Source organism: Pristis pectinata, chromosome 2 (genome assembly GCF_009764475.1).
Source record: "Pristis pectinata isolate sPriPec2 chromosome 2, sPriPec2.1.pri, whole genome shotgun sequence".
NCBI classification, from domain to species: Eukaryota; Metazoa; Chordata; class Chondrichthyes; order Rhinopristiformes; family Pristidae; genus Pristis; species Pristis pectinata.
Genome location: NC_067406.1, coordinates 131,099,137 through 131,123,148, shown reverse-complemented (window position 1 = coordinate 131,123,148; position 24,012 = coordinate 131,099,137). Strand labels below are relative to the sequence as shown.

Sequence of the window (24,012 nt, the reverse complement as noted above, 5' to 3'; positions counted from 1 at the left end):
TAGCTTAACAAAGTACTTGTGACTAGGTTTCATAGTTAAAACCTAAATTTCTGTAAAATAATATTCAGACACATAACTAATTTTCATACTAGACAAGACCAATTGTTCTCAATGGTGTGGTACTTAAATCAATATAATAAACTTAGTGTGATCCAAACCTTCTTCTTGGTCATGTCCAGCAGTGCAACTGAGTATCTCTCACAGTTCAGGTAGGCTCTCACTGTGTAGAGAGCCTTGTGAAACTGTCGCTCAATATCTGTCAGCTCCTCAAATACTTTGTTAGCTGACCATAGAAGAACCTATAGCAATGGAAAACATCATAATATTAGAATAAAAGGACTCAGAAGGGACATGAAACTAAGTGCTATGGATACTGGAAATGCATAATATAGCAGCAAGTGCTGGAAATACCCAACAAATTAGGCAGCATTTTGGAGACAGAAAAATAGTGCTGCCTCACAGTGCCAGGGACCCAGGTTTAATCCTGACATCTGGTGCAGTCTGTGTGGAGTCTGCACATTCGCCCTGTGACTGCATGGGTTTCCTCCAGGTGCTCCAGTTTCCTCCCACATCCCAAACATGTGCATGTAGCTTAGATGAGTTTATTGTTATGTACACCAGTGTGCAATGAAATTCCTTGTTCACATGAAGCTCACAGAGTAAACAGTATACATGGCAATGTAATACGTAAATACTAAAATAAAGACAATGATGAGTGGAAAACAGCAGAATGGTGCAGAGGTTGTGAGGATGGTAGGTTAATTGACAACTGTAAATTGCCCTAAGTATGTGGTTGAGTGGTAGAGATTGGAGGAAGTTGATGAGTATGTGGGGAGAATAAAATTTGGGATTAATGTAGGATTAGTGTAAATGGGTGGTTGATGGTTGACACAGTCTCAGTGGGGTGAAAATCTTGTTTCTGTGCTGAATCCCTCTCTGACCCTCTATTACGTAAGAGTTAATCTGTTTTGATATTCGACAGCTTTAGAATCCATGAAGCACCTACCATTGACATCCTGACAGAAATGTAACTGGTTCCCTGCCAAGTCACATACCATCCTGTCTCAGAAATATATCATTCTAATTGTTAATTTATCCAAGTCCAGGAACTCACTACCCAATAGCTCTGTGGAAGTACCATCATCACAAGGACTACTACACTGCAAAGGTGGTTTCCTACAACCATCCTAAGTGCAATCAGGATGGACAATAAATGCTGACATTGCCAGTGATATTCATGACCTGTGAATAAATTGAAGAAGGAAAGAATAAAAAAAACTATTTCCTAAGCCAAAATGGCTGACCTTTGCTCATTTGGAAATGCCTCTATAGAGTTCTTCATTTGTTTCAAATCTACTGGTGCATGAGAGCTTAACGTGGGTGTATGTAGATTTTTTGTGCTGTATTAATGTTCTACCCAACCGCCATCTCCGAATGCTTAGGGATATAAATATGAGGGTGTTGCCACAGTTATATCAGAGAACAGCGAACACCAAGCAATTGGGGTTTCTTGGATTGTGAGGAGTTCCACACTTGTAAGAAGGCCATAATTCCCAATGTAATATTATGAAGATTACAAACTCTTCATAATCTACACTCTCCTTTAATCATAATCCTAATAAGGTTCCTTGGAAATGCAGCAGAGATAACCGTAAGAAATCCCAAAAGAAATGTCACCTCACCTCACATAAAAACAGAAAATGCTGGAAACACTCAACAGGTCAGGCAGAATCTGTGGAAGAGAAACAATTTGTAAGGTCGAGGAACCTTTTCTAGAACAGTATCTTCAACCTGAGACACTAACTCTTTTTCACTTCCCACAGATGCTGTCTGACTTGCTGAGTGTTTCCAGCATTTTCTGTCTTTATTTCAGACTGTCAGTGTCAGCAGTTTTTTGATGTTTTCTTACCTGGCCTCTTCTGGTTTCACAGTTGTGAAGGTAACTCAGATGATAGATCTTTAGGTTCAAACTGGCAAAGTTGAGGTATTTCAAGAATAGCTGAAAGAAAATGGATTTTGCTCTGTAAATTAACCAGTGCAAACATACTTGTTTTATTTAACAATTTGCTCTTACAGATACATGGGAAGGCTTACATCTTCATCATCTTCAGTGAAATGAGATCCATCTATTTTATTGGTTGCCATTATCACAGCAACGACGTCCTTGCCATTCATTATAGGGGTCGCAAGTACACTCTTTGTCTCATATTCTGTCAGTTCATCCACAAACCTGCTGTAAAAGCTGGACTAATCCGCAAGAAGAAAACAAAAAGAAATTAACATTAGGTAGAAAAGGGAGAGCGAGAGAGATTTTTCACAAAATAAATGCTTAGCAGATCTGTGAGGAAAGTAATTGGTTTAGTTTTTATTTAATGAACACTTCCCAATCTTGATTTGATAAAAGCCTATAGTAGAGACACTGGAATTGATATCAACTCCACAGAATTAAACAGTTCATACGCTACACACTAATGTTACCTTATGCATCATCCAATTTATAGCAACATGAGTTATTTAACCTCTCAAGCCTTCAGTCATTCAATAATATCATGGCTTATCTGTGTCTATTACATAACTTGCATTTAGCCATACCCTTTAACATCTTTGGTTAACTAAAATCTATCAATCAAAGTTTGCACTTAATATTAATTGCTGTTTTCAGAAGAGAGTTTCACATGTCCTCTGCCCTCTGTATGCAGGAACATTTCCCACTTTCACTCCTGAAAAGCCTGGCTAATATTTAGACAAGACACAAAAAGTGCTGGAGGAACTCAGCAGGTCAGGCAGCATCCATGGAAGGAAATAAACAGTCGATGTTTCAGGCCGAGACCCTTTATCAGGACTGGAAAGGAAAAGGGCAGAAGCCAGAATAAGAAGGTGTGGGGAGGGGGAAGAGCACAGGCAGGCAGGAGATAGGTGAGTCCAGGTGATATTAGACAGTTCCCTTTGTGCTGGACTGTCCAATCAGGCCCAAGAATTTTTCTCTATGTTTTTCCCTTAATACCTTGAAAACTTCAAACAGATCAACCCTGAGCCTTCGACATTCCAGGAAATAGAACATTATTTTGTATAGTCTCCTTATAACTTAGAATCCAGTTACTTCCTTCTGCAATCCTTCCACAAGCAGTTTATCCTTTTTAAGTAATGTTCTCAAGATCTAACCAGGACTTGGACATAGCTGTTACCATATTGGTTTACTTCCTTTGCCAAGGATAATTTTGTCCTTTAAAGATATTTTTATCCTAATTCCTCATTTTGGGTCTGCTCAATGCCTTGGACTCAAACTTCTGATGATGTCTCTGAAAGTAAGAGGACATCATTGCAATTTTACTTCCCCTTATATCCTGCTCAACTTCTTAAGAGGAAAGTGCTGGTCTTTAATTAGTACTTCACCACACAGCAGAGGAGAAGTCAGCAAAGTACATGACATGCCCAATGGTATGGCAGACAACCTCCACATCTTACCTGGGTCAAAACAAGACCCAAACATACCTGGATACTTTCCAATGTTGCTGGCTCTGTTGACATTGGCATAGGCAAACCAGTGGGTATAAAGTGCTTTCAATACTCTGTTTACATGCAGCCTCGGGTTGGGTTTTTGTTTATAAGACAGAGACATCACTGGCAATGTCTGCCTTATTTGTCCAGCCCAGGTCACTCCTGAACAAGGAAGGTGATCACAGGTCCTCCCCAGGTTATGGCAGGCTTCCATTCCTGAGAACTGGGCAAAACCTGAACTGTTCACAAGTCAGAAATGCAGACACAAACTGAGTTCCTACATGCCAGGAGATGCCTGAAGAGGTGAGTAGGTGTTCCAATGCATTGGAATTGATAATCTGGAGAAATGTTTTAAATCTCATTTTTTCCATTCTTAATAATAAAGCTGATTTTAACAAATTTAGCCTGAGCCTATCTCAGGCTAATAATATCCTTTTCAAAGAATTTACTGCAGACGAGGTTTTAAATGCTATTGATGTTTTTAAAAAGGACACTGCTGCTGGTTCGGATGGCTAGCCTCTTGGTTGAATTTGCAAAATGGACATCAACATGTTAACTAGAATATATTCTGTTAGTGGTAGAATTACAGCTAGTGTCAAGAACAGTTGCCTGCAGCCCTGCAGCAGCTGGCATCTCCATCCCGCCAGTCTCCCAAATGATCGTTCATAAATACAGGCTGTACATAGGTTGGGCGTTCATAAGCGGGGAGGACCTGCAAAAGACTTGCACATTGATGGATCTGAAGTCACACCATACACCAAATATGCACAGCAGAAGGACATTGGTGAAACAAATTGGTTTTTACAACAATAATCCAATATTTTACTGACTACCATTAGCAATATTAGCTCTTTAATTCAAGATTGATTTAACTGATTGAAATTAAGGTTTAAAATTAAGGGGGCACCCACTTAAGACAGAGATAAAGTGATTTTTTTTCACTCAAAGGGTTGAAAGTCTTTGGAACTAGTGGGGAAGTAGGTAGATATTTGATTAGCAAGGCAGACATAGATAGATATTTGATAAGCAAGGGTTTGAAAGATCACCCTGGGCAGATGGGCCATGATCTTATTAAATGGTAGAGCTGTGTTGAGGGGCCAAGAAGTCCACCCTTACTCCTGTTCCTAATTTGCTTGTTCACGACTCACTAAAACTAATTTTTATTACCATGAAAACTAAGTCCTCAGAATGCAGCAGGGACACTTAAAACATGTTATAGTTGCGCATAGAACCAGATGAGAAGAAGGATGCAAAAAGATTCTACAAGAACTAAGAAATTTCTCATCAGGAAACATTGAACTGGGTGGGGCTGCCTTCAATAACTAAGAGAAGACTGAGGGAAAATCTGTTAGAGTCCTAAAAATCATTTAAGATTTTAATAGAGTAGAAGATATTTATTTTTATGGTGGAACAAGATATGAAATCCTTTGGTTATTTTAATAAAGCCTCCAATAAATTCAATAAAGAATGAAGAAGAATTTACGTCCCAGTGAGAGGTGAGAATGTAACACAACACGTAGCTTAGGTGAATGGCACATATGTGCTTAACAGGAAATTGGATATGCATGTGAGAGAGAACAGGTTAGAAAGTTTGATTGATGGGGTTAAGTAAGAGTGAGAAGAGGTTCACGGGGAGGCCTACACGCTGGCAGAAATCTGTTAACTAACTTGTTTCAGTGCTTTAAATTTGACATAATTCTCTTCCACATTTGGAGTCTGTCAATCATGGGATCCAGAACCTGAAGCACTTCACAGTATCAAGAGTTAGATGATGGGAGAACCAAAAAGATATTTGATAACAGACATTGTATCATAGGAACAATGAGGATCTTGGTTTTCAACAGATGTATCGCCCAGACTGAACACTCACTGATGTGGCAGCTACAAAACCTACAAGGACAACTTAAAGAAGTCTCGGAAATTTAGAGACATAATAAAACTATTAAACCTGCAATAATTAAAATATACTAGATTTTTAAAATAAATAATATGTTAACTACAAACAGGTGTAACCATTCAAAAATAGTTATAAACATTAAACTAAAGTAAGATAATTGAAAGAAATGAAATGTACAATCCACATTATCTCCAAATGTGCAGCCTTAAATCCACAATGAAATGACTGGAGTCTGGGACCTTGCTCTTGGTCTAACAGTGCAGGATCCATGTGGCAATGCCCCGAAGTAAATGTCAATAAACCACAAAACAACAACACTAAACACAATATCTGTTACATCATATCGACAAACACAAGACATCACATCATCACACTGGCAAACCACAATACCATAATGCGGAGCACAATATCCGTTCCATCACACTGCCAAACACAATTTTTTACATCATCACATTGCCACACACAAACTCCACATCGTCATACCACCAAACATAACACAATGGCATCGCAGTGCCAAAAACAATACACTACTCCACTGCAAACCAAACACAATACTCCACACCATTATATTGCCAAACACAATGTACCAGACCACCACCCTGACAAGCACAATGCAACACAAGAACTCCACAATGGTCCAGGGCTGTAGTGACGGTTGGTGTGCCAAGCTTTGTCATATATCTGCCTTTAATGGAATTCCTTATTGGAAGGGCAATACGCAACACTACCATGCACACAAACACAAAAACCAAACACAATATCCCACACCATTCAGCTGTTCAGCACAATACACCACAGCATCACAATGCCAAACAATACTCTAGAGTATTGGATTGCAAACTACAAAACACCTGCTACCAGACACAAGGTATCACACCATTAGACTGTTGAACACAGTACTCCACACAATTGCTTTGCTAGACACACCAATAGACCACACTAGTACACTGCCAAATGCTATATTCCATGCCTTTGCAATGCCAAACACAAGACACCACACCAACCTTCTGGCAAACACAAGACACTGCCTCATCAAAAAGCAAAAAGAAAACTGCAGATGCTGGAAATCTAAAACAAAAACAGAAAATGCCACAAGTACTCAGACTGAAGAACTTCAGAAAACAGGACACCACACAATCAACCTGCGAAACACAGCACAACACAACATCCCACTGTCCAACACAAGGCATTATACCACCACATCATGAAAGACAAAACAACCCACCGTCACTATTGCAAGCACAATACACCACACTATCACATGGCTGGTCCCATGCTCCATGTGATCACACTGCCAAACACAATGCTACACATCTTTACGCCAAACCACTCAATTAAACAACCAAATACAATGTACCACACCACTGCACTGCCAAGCACAACACATTACAACATCAATTTCCAAACACATAGTATGGCCCTGTCACACTGCCAGGCACAATTGAATAGGGTATCAGGGTATTATACTACCAAACACAACACACTGCTCTATCACTCTGTCAAACAGAATACAACAGACATTGCAGCACCAAACCTGAAATACATCACTCAATACATCACAAAATACATATTGTCAAGCATAATACACCACAACATCAAACTGCAGGTACAATACATGACACCTTTACAATGCTAAACACAATACCACACATTGTTACTTTGGCTAACACAATACACTACACTATTACACTGCCAGTCACAATATTCCACACCAATGTAAGCCAAGACAAATTATCCCACACCATGTCACTACCATACACAATACAACACATCATCATACTGTCCAAGACAGTACATCTAGGCATTTCATTGCCCAACCCAAACCATCACAAATTATAAACTGCACCCTTGTTTTATTAAATTCAATAAAACTTGAAGGAATGGGGTAATCACCCAGCTTTGTGAACGTTATTCTGATTCCTCATTTAAACCAAACAGTGCAATGAAGCAGATCTAGAAAGATACCTGAGTAAAACACACAGGTTGGGCTATCTTAAAGCAGTTGACAAAGGGATCTGTTGCTGCATTTCACAGCCTCCCTCTAGACAGTGTACACAAAGCTGACGTATGATCCATGACCAGCAATGTACTGTGAATAAGTTTTATCTTTATAATCATACCTTTCTGGTTTATTCTAATCAAGTGAGTTCCTCAGTAAACACCTGAGAAGTGACAGTGAAGATTGTATCATATCAGTGCTAACTGATCACCATCTTGACCAAAGAAATAATCCAGCCACAGGTTTGCAATGACACAGTGATCACCAGGTCTCTAACTGTCACTGGCTTGGGAATCACCACTGGCTGGGACCGGAACAGGACCAGCTGGAGCTGTGTGGTGTGCAATGATGGCTCATCTCCTGACCCCACTAAACTTCTTCATCATCTACAAGGCAGGACTGTAGGAGAATACCCACCTCTTATCTGAAAGAGTTACAGAAGCAACAACACTTGAGTAATAGTACCACCCAAAACAGAACAGCTTGCTTAATCAATGGCCCTACCCTTGGATCCAACTACAGGTGCACCATTTGCAGTGTGTACATTATCCAGTATTCACAGAAGCAACTTACTCAAACTTGCTCCTTCCTCTGTGTCCTTTGCAAATGAAAACAACAAGAGCACTGATGTCATGAGATTATTTGCACCTTCCAATCCCACATCACCATTGGGTGAATGTTCTGAGATTCTTTACCTAACAGCATTCTTGAGATTTCTATCAGCAGGACAGCTGTGGACCAGGAAACAACACCAAAGTCAGGCTATCCAAGGACAGGCAGTAAAAGTAACCTTGCCAAGGTTATACACACATTGAAAGCAAAACTTCGCTAAAATTTAGACACCACAATGTTCAGATTGTTGCTTTAAATTGGGGACTTTACAATCTGAATATAATGGTGGACATAGCAAATGAAGATTCTATTTGTTGACAACAGGAACCGATTTAGTGGAAGAAAATTTCCCTGCATTGAGACTGGGTTTCACCTGATTAATTTTGCACTACCTTAGCAGAGGCAGCATTGAGCTCTTTCTAAACTGCTGCTGTCACACAAAGGAAGCAGTCTTTGAAATTGATGAATTCCATTAAAGGCAGATATATGACAAAGCTTGGCGCACCAACCATCACTACAGCCCTGGGCAATTGTGGAAAATTTCAGTCATGCTCAAGAGAGCATTTTTGACTCCAGAGGTGGTCACCACAATAAGATAAGATATCCTTATTAGTCACATGTACATTGAAACACACAGTGAAATGCACCTTTTGCGTAAAGTGTTCTGGGGGCAGCCCGCAAGTGTCACCACATTTCCGGTGCCAACATAGCATGCCCACAACTTCCTAACCCATACGTCTTTGGAATGTGGGAGGAAACCGGAGCACCCGGAGGAAACCCACACAGACATGGAGAGAATATACAAACTCCTTACAGACAGTGGCCAGAATTGAACCTGGGTCACTGGCGCTATAATAGTGTTACGGCTAACCACTACACTACCGTGCCTGCATTATAAACTGCAGCACGAGCATATGAATTGGGAGCAGGAATAGGCCCCTCCAGCTAATTCCCCATTCAGTAAGATAATGTCTGATCCTCTACCTCTGTTCCATTGCTGTATGCCCATGTATCTTGATATTTCAAAATATATCAGATTTCAATATATCCAATGACTGGATGACAATGCCCCTCCATGGTGGAAAATTATCTAGGTTCACCACCCTTTGCCTGAAGTAATCTCTCCTAATTTTAATCATGAATGACGAATAACGCATTCTAGGATTGTGCACAAGGTTCTGGATCAGTAAATCTGCAGAACCATCCTCCTGGCAATCTGACTTGTCAACGATATTTTTTATGTTTCAATGAAATCACCTCTGATCCTGGGGAATAGTTGCTCAGCCTTCTCAGTTGTTCCTTTAAGGTTAATCTCTTCATCTAATGAAACAGTCCAGTGATAACCCATGGGTTTGGTGTTGCTCCTTGAGTTTATTAATAGGAATAATAGGATCTTGTGGGGAGTTTGAAGATACCATATGCATTCATGAATGGGGAACTAATTACTGGTATATGCATAAGGATATCACATTCACTGGTCAGCTAAGAACTAATCTTTGGGGCACTCCACTAGTTACTCCCTTCCAGCCTGATAAAGACCCTTTTATTCCAACTCTCTACCCAACAGAAAGCTATTAAGTAATCAATTGTATTGCAAAGGGTTTGGAGTCTTACTTTAATTATAAAGGGCCTGAATGTGTCCACACCTGGTACACTGTGTGCAGGTTTAGTCTGCTTGATTAAAGAGATTCACTGGACTGTTTTATTAGATGAGGAGATTAATCTTAAAGGAACAACTGAGAAGGCTGAGCAACTATTCCCCAGGATCAGAGGTGATTTCATTGAAACATAAAAAAAAATCATTGACAAGTCAGATTGCCAGGAGGATGGTCCTGCAGATTTACTGATCCAGAACTTTACAATCCTAGAATATGTTATCAGTCATTCATAACTAAAATTAGGAGAAATTACTTCAGGCAAAGGGTGGTGAAGCTAGATAATTTTCCACCATGGAGGGGCATTGTAGTCCAGTCATTGGATATATTGAAGTTCGATGGATTTTGGAATATCAAGATACATGGGCATACAGCAATGGAATAGAGGGACAGGATCAGACAATATCTTACTGAATGGGAAATTAGCTGGAGGGGCCTATTTCTGCTCCCAATTCATATGCTCCTGAGGCAGGCATGGTAGTGTAGCAGTTAGCGTAACGCTATTACAGCGCCAGCGACCCGGGTTCAATTCCAGCCACTGCCTGTAAGGAGTTTGTATGTTCTCCCTGTTTCCTCCCACTTTCCAAAGACGTACGGATTAGGAAGTTGTGGGCATGCGATGTTGGCACTGGAAACATGGCAACACTTGTGGGCTGCCCCCAGAACACTCTACGCAAAAGATGCATTTCACTCTGTGTTTTGATGTATATGTGACTAATAAAGATATCTTATCTCAATGAAAAGTAACTCTCAATATAATGAACTGCATTAATTTCTGGAAAATGTGCTACCTTAAGGTTGGTAGGGCCTTAAAAGTCTGTGTCACGTAGTTATATCTTGTACTCTTATTTATTATTTATCTTGGTGACCTGAAGGAAAAAGCAGAGTGTAAGGTATCCAGTGTTGCCCACAACATTAGAATAGGTGGAAGGGCATGTTGAGCAATTAGTCCCCAGGATCAGAGGTGATTTCATTGAAACATAGAAAAAAATCCTTGGACTCTGCAACTGGATATGGATAGGTTGAATGAATGGGTGGAAACTTGGCAAGTTGAGTTCAGTGTGGGAAAGTGAGAGGAGTCAAAAAGCAGATGAGTAACTGAAAGGTGAAAGATTGCTGATGAGCATAGCATATAGGGATCTGAGTGTTCTTGTGCATGAATCTCAAATGTTTGCAGGCAGGTTCAGCAAGTAGTATGGAAGGCAAATAGCACCCTAGTCTTTATTGCTCAGGGATTGGAATTTGGGAATTGAACAAGGTGCTGGTGAGGCCACACCTGGACTACAGCGTACTTTTTTGGTTCCCACATTTAAGAAATGGATATACTGGCATAGGAGGCAGACCAGAAGAGATTCACTAGACTAATCTCTAGGATAAGAGTGTCATCCTGTCAGGACCAGCTAACAAAGCAGGAATTTCCTCTTTCAGAGTGGTGAATCTCAGGAATTCTCTATCCTGGATAGTGGATCACTGGAATTATTTAAAAAGGAAGTAGGTAATTTTCTGTTAGATTGGGGAATTGAGGGCTTGGAGGAATTGAACATACAAATGAGGAGCTGAGACATGGGTCAGATCAGCCATGATCATATATGGGAATATACGAGAAGGATATGGGCATTCTGTAGGTAGGAGGGATTAGCTATGTTGGCCCAACATTGTGGGCGGAAGGGCCTGTTCTGTGCTGTATTCTTCTATGTTCTAAATGGTAGGGCAGGTACCCTTCTCCTGTTCCTATTTACTTCTGTTCTTCTGTTTCTTGTGTATCTGCCTGTTAACACAGCAAATGGAGTACAAGGACACACAGGAAAAGTTACCACTTCCCAATCTCACAACTTTTGAAGGACATTCTCCCTTTCACTTTTATCCTATGGACATGGGGAACATCACATATCCCTGCATAATATTCCAACTGCTGCATTCTTTTCATACAGGTTCTCCCCAAGTGACAACAGGGTTCTGTTCCTGAGAGCTATTCATATCCTGAACAGTTCGTTAAGTCAGAAACAAACAACAACTGTGTGTGGGAGAGGATCACAGCAACAGCTGTGATGGGAGAATGAGCAGGCGCGGAAGGAGCTGGCCTCACTGATTCAGTGAGTGAGCGAGTGAGTATGCTCAGCGCTCCCGGCTCTGCTCAGCTCGGATGATGCGGCTTGGGAGGGGTGGGTAGGTGGATGGGGAGAAAAGGCACATGGAAATGCCCCGTTCCCACTCAGCAGTATATGCCTGTAGCCTCTCAGCATCCAGAAAAACCACCCCACTGGTCACCCAAATGCCCAGTTGTATGTACAGGAGGGCGGCATGGTAGCATAGCAGTTAGCATGACACTATTACAGCACCAGCGACCTGGGTTCAATTTCCGCCCCTGTCTGTAAGGAGTTTGTACGTTCTCCCTGTGACTGCGTGGGTTGGTTCCAGGTGCTCCGGTTTCCTCCCACATTCCAAAGAGATACGGGTTAGGAAGTTGTGGGCACGCTATGTTGGTGCCAGAAGAGTGGCGACACTTGCAGGCTGCCCCCAGCACATTCTCAGTGATGCAAAAAGACGCATTTCACTGTGTGTTTTGATGTACATGTGACTAATAAATAAATATCTTATCTTATCTTACATAAATTGGGCATTCGTAATCTGAAGATGACCTGTATTCATTTAGTTTTCCTATATCTCTTTGCCATTTCTTCTGTCTCTTTACACCTTACTTTCCTACCTAAGTTTGTATCATTAGCAAATGTTGATAGGTTAGCCCTTGTTCCTTCTTTCAAGTCAATGATATAAATCACAAATAACTAAGGAAAAATCACAGATCCTTCTAACAATATACTCGTCACAAGCTGCCAACTCAGAAGTGACCCATTTATTCCTCTTCTCAGTCCATTAACGATCCTTTATCCATGTTACCAAATTACATCCAATTTTATGTTGAAAATTATCCGATGATTTTTTTTTAAATTCAAAATATGTTACATCCCCTTATTTTTCCCATTAGTTGGAGCCTCAAAATTAGTCGAGGCATTGAGTTCGAGAGTCAGAAAGTTAAGCTGCAGCTTTATAAAACTTTAGTTAGGCCGCATCCGGAGTATTGCATTCAGTTCCGGTCGTCCCATTATAGGAAGGATGTGGAGGCTTTGGAGAGGGTGCAAAAGAGGTTTACCAAGATGCTGCCTGGATTAGAGGGCATGTGCTATGAGGAGAGATTGGACAAACTTGGGTTGTCTTCTCTGGAGCGGCAGAGGCTGAGGGGAGATCTGATAGAGGTTTATAAGATTATGAGAGGCATAGATAGATAGCTGATATCTTTTCCCCAGGGTTGAAATGTCTAATACCAGAGGGCATGCATTTAATGTGATGGGGTAAGTTCAAAGGAGATGTGCAGGGCAAGTGTTTTACACAGAGAGCGGTGGTTGCCTGGAATGCACTGCTAGCGGTGGTGGTGGAGGCTAATATGATAGAGGCATTCAGGAAGCTCTTAGACAGGCACATGAATGTGAGGGAAATAGTAGAATATGGACATTGTGTAGGCAGAAGGGATTAGTTTAGTTGGGCATTTGTAATTGGTTCGGCACAACATTGTGGACCGAAGGGCCTGTTCCTATGCTGTACTGTTCTATGTTCTATGTTCTAAAATTTCTGAACAGATTTAGCAAACTGATTTTCCTTTCATAAAGTCATACACATTGGATTTAAATAGAAATAACTAAATGTTGAATGTGACACGAACAAATCAATTGTTTTGAAATTATTTTTGAGTTCTACTACAGAGCTTAGACTGATGGGCAAGAAATGGATTGCAACCATGCCTGATGCTTTAAGGAATGCTGAGTTTAGCCCTAATGTCTAATTGTGTGACCTGCATCAAATATTGCTGGTGTGGATGTTTCCTGCAATTGCTGCATTAGAACACTGGCTGCATGACTCCTGATAGCAGCAGTATGCAGATTCAGACGCTGCTGCATTATTGGAGACACAAGAGACTGCAGATGCTGGAATCTGGAGCAGCAAACAATCTGCTGGAGGAACTCAACGGGTCGAGCAGCATCTGTGGAGGGGGAAGCATTGGGGTTCAACCTGAAACGTTGACAATTCCTTTCCCCCCACAGATGCTGCTCAACCCGCTGAGTTCCTCCAGCAGATTGTTTATGCTGTTGCATTATTCTCACACTGACCACTGGAAAGCATGTCAGCACCTTAAAGTACACTCACACAGGGATTGCGCATACAGCTGCCAAGAAGAGAAGAAATACACAGGGGGTGGAGACACGTGTCTGGGCCCACCCAATCTCCCTCTCCTCCCACCTCCCAATGACCCCTCCCATCAAAATATTCATTCCTATACAGTGAATGGTCCCATCACTGTGAGAAACAGGCTCATAATTCGGGTGGAGATCAGAACAATGAATTTTCCAGCAGCAAGCTGCTGGAGGCCATCACACATGGAGGACTGATCTGCTGCTCAAATAGATCAAAGATCAGTCAGGCAATGAGGGAGCAAAGTATCAATGACCCAGTGGAGTTGCTTTAATTCACAAATAGTTAGCTGTGTGTGGTTTGCTCCTTGACTTACTTGAGTGAAAAATGCAGGTCATAGGTTGCACATTATTCTCTCTCACAGCTTGGTATGGCAACTGCTCTGCCCAGGACTTCAAGAAACTGCAGAGAGTTGTGGACACAGCCCAGCCTATCATGAAAATTAGCCTCCCCTCCATTGACCCTGTCTACACTTCCCGCTGCCTCAAGAAAGCAGCCAACATAATCAAAGACTCCTCACACGCCGGACATTCTGTCTTCTCCCCCCTTCCATCAGGCAGAAGATACAAAAGCTTGAAAACATGCACCACCAGGCTCAAAGAAAGCTTCTATCCCCCTGTTAGAAGACTCTGGAATGAACTCTGCAGAGAGTTGTGGACACAGTCCAGCGCATCACGGACACCAGCCTCCCCTCCTTGGACTCTGTCTTTACCTCTCGCTGAAGCAGTTAGAATAATCAAAGACCCCACCCACCTGGGTCATTCTCTCTTCTCTCCTCTTCCATCAGGTAGAAGATATAGGAGCCTGAGGGCAGGTACCACCAAGCTTAAGGATAGCTTCTATCCCACTGTGATAAGACTATTGAATGGTTCCCTTATACGATGAGATGGACTCTGACCTCACGATCTACCTTGTTGTGACCTTGCACCTTATTGCACTGCACTTTCTCTGTAGCTGTGACACTTTACTCTGTACTGTTATTGTTTTTACCTGTACTACCTCAATGCACTTTGTACTAACTCAATGTAACTGCACTCTGTCATGAATTGACCTGTACGATCGGTATGCAAGACAAATTTTTCACTGTACCTCTGTACGTGACAATAATAAACTAATACCAATACTTCATGTATGATAAGGATGAACTCTTGATCTCTCTATCTACTTCATCTTGGCCCTTACACCTTATTGTCTACCTGCACTACACTATCTCTGTAACTGTATTCTGTGTTCAGTTATTGCTTTTCCCTTTGTACTACCTCAATGGACGTGTTTGGAATGATCTGTATGGATGGCACGCAAAACAAAGTTTTTCACTCTACGTCGATACATGTGACAATAATAAACTGATTACCGATTGCACAAATTTTAGACGTTAATCAGGAAAATGAGCTTTGTTTATGTTTATGACATCACCAGGGTAAATGATGTCACAGAAATAACACCTGTACTCAGGTGAATCACACTGTAGGGTGCCTGGACTAACTTCCAGATGGGTAGAGCTTCCATTGGAAATATGTGAATTGCCTTTAAAATTCAAGTCAACTTTTATGTGCAATTTATGAATGATGGGATTAAAAGGGTCCAAGTATGTTCCTACTCACTTTACTGTAACCTAGTCAGCTTGCCTCCAAAAAGCTGGAGGCCATGAGGATGAATAAGCCATTGCATTCACTTAATTTGTTGCATAATGGGTTTGCCTAACAGGTTTTTTTGAACATGAAGGGAAAATAATTACATTTTTCACCTTCAGTAACTGATTCCAAAATGTGTAATTATTCATTAGCTCAATTGTTTCTAAATGAGGATTATTTGGAGGAAGGGGGGATGAACAGCCAAGGATTGTGTTCCATATTGGCGCCAGTGACATACTATAGGAAGAGGGATGAGTTCTTACAGACAGGTTTGAGGGAGCTTGGAACACTTTAAGAAGCAGGACCTCAGATCTCTGGATTCCTATTGGTCCCACATGTTGGGGAGTACAGATATAGAATGATAATGGATGTGACTGTGGCTGAAGAGATGGTGCCAGAGGGATGTTTTTGAATCCCTGGGGCATCAGGACTGGTTCTGAGGGAAACGCAACATGCACAAGACACATGGGTTGCACCTGAACAAAGTTGGGCTCTGTGTCTTCTGTGCCGTGTTCATCAGTATGGTGTGGGAGAGTTTGAACCAATTTGTTTGGGCAATGGATTGCAGTGTGGACCAGGAGATGGGGCATCAGAAGGTAAACAAGGAACACAAAAGTTTGGAAGAGATGGATAGTCCTATGGTAATAAATTGTACATCATTATACAGGATCAAACCAAGGAAGATTGAGTAAATCTAAGGTTAGTGAGCTTAAAATCAATTGGCGAACAGGTTACAGGGAAATAAATGGCGGAGTGGCATTAATGGGAAAGCTCCACGAGCCAACGTAAACTTGGTGGGCTGAATGGCCTTCTTATATGTCATCAGAATCTGAGAATGCTAATAAAAGATTATAATATTTGGACACCAAGTGTTTGTTCTTTTATAGTTTAACAAGTATTTTCTGGTACTTCTGTCATGGAGCCATGGAGTCATACACCATGGAAACAGGCCCTTTGGCCCAACTTGTCCATGCCAACTAAGTTTCCCATCGAAGCTAGTATCATTTGCCCATGTTTGGCCCAAATCCCTCTAAATCCTCCTTATCCACATCCCTGTCCAAGTGTCATTTAAATGTTGTTATTGTACCTGCCTCAACCACTTCCCCTGGCAGCTGGTTCCATGTATGCACCACCCTCTGTGTGAAGAAGTTACCTCTCTGTCATGAATCTCTCTGGAGTTCTCCTAAGTAGGTTCCAGAAAATGGCAGTATTTTGCTTTCTGCTAACCTTCCAGTGAATACCAAGGGATAGATCCTGAGATTGAGTGTCATCCTGCCACCTACTGAAGGCAGGGAGGTCTGAGGTGTGAGGTTAGGTCCAATAGCTGGGATAATAGCTGGAAAATGACCTGCTGCTCCTTACACAGATTTAATTCATGTAAACGCTTTCTGGGACATGGGAAGTCGGGGCTCATCTATGTGTGTGATGTAAAATACACAGGGCCAATAAGGCACAGATTTTAGGTGCTGTATAATAAGTTGGGTGTGGAAAATCGATTGCTAAATGCAGTCAGAACTTCCTTGTGCAGGAAGCGTGAAAGACTCCTGGCGCCTCACCTGCCATTCCACTGCTTGAAGTGGTGGCTCCTGTTGGGAGGCATTGCTTTAAGTGTTTCTGCCGTGGGAGAATGTTGTATTTTGAAGCTGGCGTTTTTCACAAGTAATCTGCAATTTCTGCGCATAACCACACAAAACACCCGGATTTACCAGGTTTGGACACACGATGCATTTCACCTTATGTCGGGAAGATATTCAATCCTCTGGCCCCGCGCAAAATTGGCACAGGGGACCCACTTGTAGAATTTTAGCGCACGACTTCAAATGCACGTTCTCAAGATGTCCAGAGTTAAAACGATGAAAGAAAACCAGTATACTCACAATAGAGTGCAAGTTACATCCAAGCACTCTCTCCGTCGGAGGAACTGACCTTAGTCTATCCAAACTGAATAGAATTAATAAGATTTAAACTGATAAGTTAATCCCAGATATGATAACCAGGTCACTGGATTACACCAAGAGGATTTGACTGATCTTTAAACACTTTTTTTTACAACAAGCGACGCAAACTGCACATTGCCTGGTTAACCCCCTACATTGAAGGGGCCTTACAGATGCAGATTGTTGATGAAGAGGCCCAGAAGATTTTCATTAAAGTTAGTCAGTTTAAAATATGCTCTTGCTATCATGTTCCAGCATCAGGGTTAGGTCATTTATCTTAATTTGTGTATAAATGTGTACAGAATCGTATAAATGCAAAATGTATACATATACAAATTTGCAAGTATGAAAATATTCCTTTATATATTTATATTACCTTTATAGTTATTTCATTATCTATTTGCAAGTACGAGTACGGCGTTGACACTGCCAAAAACTAATTTTCATGGCATTTATACCCTGGGCAATAAACTTGAACTTGAATTCCTTTCCCTTTATTTCCTCAAATTTAGATACAATATCAGTGAAGTGACTTAAATCTTAATTCAACCTCCCAGACTGAGCCAGATAATCCTATTAATCAACTGGTTCTGTCGGCCAAAAGCACCAGTCTCCGCAAACTATAAACTGCCAAAGCCTTTCTTTCAGATATTGACTTTGCTCCCACATTCTCAGACCTACCTCAGCCACATTAGGGATGTTTACAGTTTTCTTGGTCTGGGCAACATTCCCTACAATGCCCATGTCCAGAGGAAAGACAATCTCATGCTCTGGATGAACGAAACAATCTTCCATCTCAGCGTCCTTGTGGATGTTGAACAGCCTTGTGGCTAGTTCCCCAATGCCGTTCCTTTGCCGGTACATGAAGAGACTCATTCGATCGGCGTGGATCAGAGAACTGACCCTCCTTAAAGTTTTGAACACCACCTTTTCCATGTTTATGCTCTCCTGCATATCCCGGATAAGATCGAAGAGAATTTCTGCCTCTTCCACTTGGCTTATTTCCTTGAACGTTGTGATATCAGTAGTAGAGCTCATCTTAGGCAGGATCTGAGCGATGACTTCTGGGCGCAGTTTCTTCTCGAAGTACTGCTTGGTGAATGCAGGATTAGCGTCCAGGAACTTCGCCACATCTTCCTTGTTCATTTTTGGTGACTTCTGTCTGCCTGAGGGTTCTGCCGGATAAATTCAGGTGACACTGACGCCGGGTGCACAATCTCTGCACCAGGTCTAGCTCATTGCAATGCTTGTGAAAGCACAGAAGGTGCTTTAGTCTTGTTTCACTGCCCTCAGCAAGTATTGTCCTAATGCTGTTGAAGGTGAACTGTTGCGCGTGTAAATTGTCTCAGGTGTCATGTGATACAGTAACAGCCAGTACTGCTTACATCTCTTACCTGAATTATAAGTAGGGAACATCCTTTCTAGTGAACTAATTCCAGCTGTTATGTTGCGTCAATAGGAGTGTGAGTGAACGATCAAAATATCTCTACAGCCTGTTGATGATACCTTTTGGCATTTCCCAATATAGTCTGTAAAGCAAGTTCTCCTCACTCCTGTTAGACATAATCTCTATTGCCAGAGAGGTTATTTCTATACTAGGAGATTACAAACAAGGATCTAACCACTCCCCAGCTTTTCTCTCTCTCACTGCAGCGCTAAGGGGATGATTTAAGAGCAGGAATACACGGTGCTATTTATTGAATTTGTTGGTTTTCCTACGTACCTGCACGCCAGTGTGTGTTTTGCACCAAGGTATTGGTATTGGTTTATTATTGCCACTTGTACTGAGGTATGGTGAGAAACTTGTCTTGCATACGGTTCGTACAGATCAATTCATTACACAGTGCATTGAGGTAGTACAGAGTGCACAGAGGTAGTACAGGGTAAAAACAATAACAGAATACAGAGTAACATGTCACTGCTACAGGGAAATGCATTGCAGGTAGACAATAAGGTGCAAGGTCAAACAAGGTAGATTGTGAGGCTCGCGCTCATTGCTGTATTAATGCACGATTTTAGACAATGAGGAGGGTACAGGGTAGCTGGAACAACCCTAAATGAGAGAGTATGCACATCACTGGAAGTCTCAACAATTCAGACTGTACACCTGCTACATCGCTCAATTATCACAAAGCAAACTTCAGACATAAACCCAGGTAGTCAGTCTCTCAAGCACTTGATAAATTGGTAAACTAGTTCAATATTGTCACATGTATCGAGGTACAGTGAAAAACTTTGTTTTGCATGCCATCCATACAGATCATTTCATTACATCAGTACATTGAGGTAGTACAAGGGAAAACACTGACAGAATGCAGAATAAGGTGTTACAGCTACAGAGAAAGTGCAGTGCAGGCAGACAATGAGGTGCAAGGTCCTAGTACTTCTAGGGTGTAATGCTGAAAGATAAGACAAGATATCTTTATTAGTCACATGTACATCAAAACACACAGTGAAATGCATCTTTAGTGTAGGATGTTCTGGGGGCAGCCCACAAGTGTCACCACGCTTCCGGCACCAACATAGCATGCCCACAACTTCCTAACCCACATGTCTTTGGAATGTGGGAGGAAACCGGAGCACCCGGAGGAAACCTACGCAGACACAGGGAAAACGTACAAACTCCTTACAGACAGCGGCCAGAATTGAACCCAGGTCGCTGGTGCTGTAAAGCGTTACACTAACCGCTACACTACCGTGCTTGCCCTAGAAACATAGAAAGAGGAAAGACTTTGATGCATTATAAGTGGAATGTATTGGCTTGATGGCCAAGTTAATGTATTGATTTGATGACAGTATGAATGTTAAGAAAGACCAACTGCATTTTTACTCACAGGCAAGCACCAAGCTGTCTCTTGGCTGGCAGTGAGAGGGGCCCTTCTCCTCAGACCTTCCTGCATGCTCCTGCCACCTTGGCATGGCTGCAGCAAGGATGAGATGCTCGTGCCCCACTTCATGGACAGTGGGTTTGCAAAGAAGGTCTCCCTCAGGTTCACCCTGAGCAGCAGTGTAACAGAGGACTCGGGTGACCCCAGGGACACACAGTGGGGCGAACATCAACTGCTGCCGAGAGCTCATCAACTCAATAAAAGGCAGACTTTGATCTGCCCAGACGTGTTGGTCTTCCAGTGCAAGGAGGTACCTGCTGCGAGCGAGTGCTGCCGACTGGCACATTCCGAGGCGCAGGACTGCATGCTGATGGATGAACTGAGGCGCAGTGCAGCCACCACAGAGGGTCTGTGGGGAAGGACCACACCACTACCTGAGGTCCTGCCGCCAGTGGACACTGGAGGGCTGAGCCTATGTAACAGTCTCTCAAGTGCTTCGCAGTTGCATCGTTTAAGGACATTGATGCCTTGTAAGAGAATGTACCGAATAAATTGTACAATGAATGTTGAGAAGGATGTGGTGCAGGAAATAGGGCCTGTCAGCTCATTCTGTCTCGGCCTCTGACAACTTCACTTCAGTCTTTCCCTCAGTTTTGCTTAATCCAAAGTAAGCAATCCTCATAACTATAATTCTGCAAGTCTAGCAACTCTTCACACTCACTCTTGCAATGGATCAATGCCACTCATGTTGTCTCCTGAAGTATTTGAGAGACTTACATGGGCTCAGCACCCCAAGGACATTGATGGCCAAACCGACAGGGTTTCCCTGACCCAAATGCATCAGTGATTAGTTTTGGTAACTGGAGGCTGTGTTGGATTTCCCTGGCGGCTCGGTTTAACGTCAAGAGATGTGTGCACGGCGGAGACTGGATGCGTTGACAATCAGATGACCAGTGACAAGAGGACTGAAGAAGTTGTGGCATTTTGCAGCAGTCTGCAGATCGGCAGCCAGCATTACAGTGCATCCTCAGGTTACAAAGATGTGGAGAAGAGCATCAGTACCAGTGGAAGTGGTGGACAACATTGTCAAAGCAGCAGAAGGCAGCGTTGATTATGAATGTGACACAAATTCTTTCACTACAGGTGTAGAATGACTATTTTATTTGCATGAGAACAAGGTGTCTAAACAATTGCTATTATTTATTCCAGCCTCCTTCCTTCATTACCGTGTAATGTGTATGTCCTTGCGGATTTCTGTTCTCTGCTCGAGTAACACAAGAGAAAGACGCAGACCTCTAGAGGTGCTTCTGATTTATTTGAAGTCCCACTGTGCACACTCAATGATACAGACATGATCAAATACATCATTCACTGATGCCACACTTGCTTACATATACTATATTGCTTTGCCCTTTAAAAAAAGAGTGAAGTTAGTTTGACAACATTGGCTGATTTACAGAGTTTCAAATTCTTCTTGATCTTTAACTGTGCTGGTGTTGCTTGATTTGATCTTGGAAACTCAACAGAAGTTATTGCTGCAGCATCCACCTCTGGCCTCAGCAATGGTTTGTCTTGATTCTAATCTGTGCCAGTCTACAGATTCAAAACTGCAGGACTAACTGAAGGAGCATATTCAAACACTCTTTCTTAGTGTGATATCCCAGGAACTTTGTATCAAGTGATCTACATGAAATATTCTGAATGTCTCAGTCATAAGAGACAAAACTTGGAAGCATAAATCACTACAATCTGTCCAGTCCCATTTTCTCATCTTTGACCTGCTGGTGGTGTTAGCACATCGACCTTATCAAGCATTATGAACCTCTTCAAAATATGGTCATCATGTTTGACTTTTCCAGTCTCCCTTTCAGATATGATTGAACGAGACTCAGATGTCTTCTGTACATCCTCATTCGTGCAGAAATATATCCCATGGTGGAGTCTGCTGTCTAACTTAACCTCAAAAGGAAATCTGCAACTCAGTACTTTAAAGTTAGACTTGATCTGCCTTGCATGCTTTACTTCTTTAGTGCCTCTTTCACTGTATGTACTGATAAATCAGCTTCTAGTTGATAGTGTTGGCTTTCTTTATCCACATTCAATTTGGTTTATGTTATTCTGGCTCAGGGGTCAGATTTACACACTGAGGCTGTGTGCTCTTACACTGTTATAAGTGACAAGGCTCCTGCTAGTCAGCTTGGTTCTGAACTGTCACTTTGCACCATCCCTGCTTGGTATTGGTTTATTATTGTCACTTGTACCGAGGTACAGTGAAAAGCTTGTCTTGCATATCAATCATACAGGTCAATTCATTACACAGTGCAGTTACATTGAGTTAGTACAGAGTGTATTGAGGTAGTACAGGTAAAAACAATAATAGTACAGAGTAAAGTGTAGAATTTAAGTTCAAAAGTGTAGAACAATTATAGTAAGGGTAATGAGTAGACCTGTAGAGAGTAGCTTGCAACGAGTCGCCACATTCCGGCACCACCTTGGACAGCAATCTACCTACCCTATTCGTTAGTCCTGTGCTGAAGCCTGATCTCAAGTTCTATCACTTTAAGTCTACATCTTGAAACTACCGTGACTGAATGTGAGCTTTCACACGCACACTACCATCACTCAGTACATTTAATAACTTGCTACTTCTGTAGGCTTAAATTCCTTTCCATCTCATTACTCGTATAATCTAAATTCCTGAAGGTTCCTGTACACTGGTGCAATAATATGCAGAGTGATGCTCAGAGAGCTCAGAAAGCTGAGTCTGGTTTATTTGAACCTCAGAATGCATGCTGCACACAATACATTCATGGTGAAATATATTTATTGACATGTACTACACAGTGAATATTGTGGTACTGTAGTCTGCAGAAATACCCTCCTCTGATACGATGATGCTCTGCTGCAGATCAAACACCACTGTTGATGGCACTTAGGAATCTGACAATGCAACATAAAGAATGCCACCGATTTACTGGTTGAAATCCAGTCCAGTTTCTAACTAGGCTGCAGACCTGTGCAACATGGATCATTTGAGGCACCACAAAATGCAGAAGCATTTTCCTTTCAGGGAATGACATCTTGGAAACCTTGAAGCATCCTCCCTCCGCTATTTTACCAGATAAGGAACAGAAATAGGCCAAACAACTCCTTAAGCCATTGTAATGGATCATGGATGATCTGTAATCTGAGAGCTCACGTTGCTCCGCAGATATTCACTGTGCTTATGGAGTGTTAAGGATTGCCAGTTATTTCTCATATTTTCTCACATGCCATCTGGCTCATTCAGTCTATGCCAGCACTTGAAATAATCCCACCAATCCCATCCCCCCCTCTTATTTCCCTGTAGTCCATTCTCTGTCATATATGCCTATTAACACCAGCACCCCACCCATTCTCCCACCACCAACCACACTAGGGGTAATTTACAGTGGCCAATTATCGCTTTTTTGCAAGGTGGCAGGAAACTGGAGCACCAGGGGGAAACCTACACAGTCACAGGAAGAACATGCAAACACCACACAGATAGCACTGCAGGTCAGAATCAAACCTGGGTCTTTGGAGGTGGGAGATAAATGCACCACCTGCAGCATCACAGTGCTTCTCGCCCCCTCCCCTCTTATTTATTTATACAGGCTACATCTGTATAATTTTACCCTTGTACAGAATCTAACTAAATAGAAGTATCATAACACAATCAATGGAGT

At 41.9% G+C, this 24,012-nt stretch overlaps 1 protein-coding gene across 1 annotated transcript in view; it reads right to left on the bottom strand.

The window, feature by feature from the left end:
* Positions 1 to 18,623, bottom strand: part of LOC127584298 (rod cGMP-specific 3',5'-cyclic phosphodiesterase subunit beta-like) — a 56,535-nt gene extending 37,912 nt beyond the window's left edge. Inside the window, exons 1-4 of the mRNA XM_052040980.1 lie at positions 18,159 to 18,623; positions 2,095 to 2,247; positions 1,910 to 1,999; positions 159 to 299 (exon numbers count right to left, since the gene is read on the bottom strand). Of these exons, the coding sequence (XP_051896940.1) occupies positions 159 to 299; positions 1,910 to 1,999; positions 2,095 to 2,247; positions 18,159 to 18,623 (849 nt within the window). The remainder of the gene's footprint in view (positions 1 to 158; positions 300 to 1,909; positions 2,000 to 2,094; positions 2,248 to 18,158) is intronic.
* Positions 18,624 to 24,012: the final 5,389 nt, after the last annotated feature.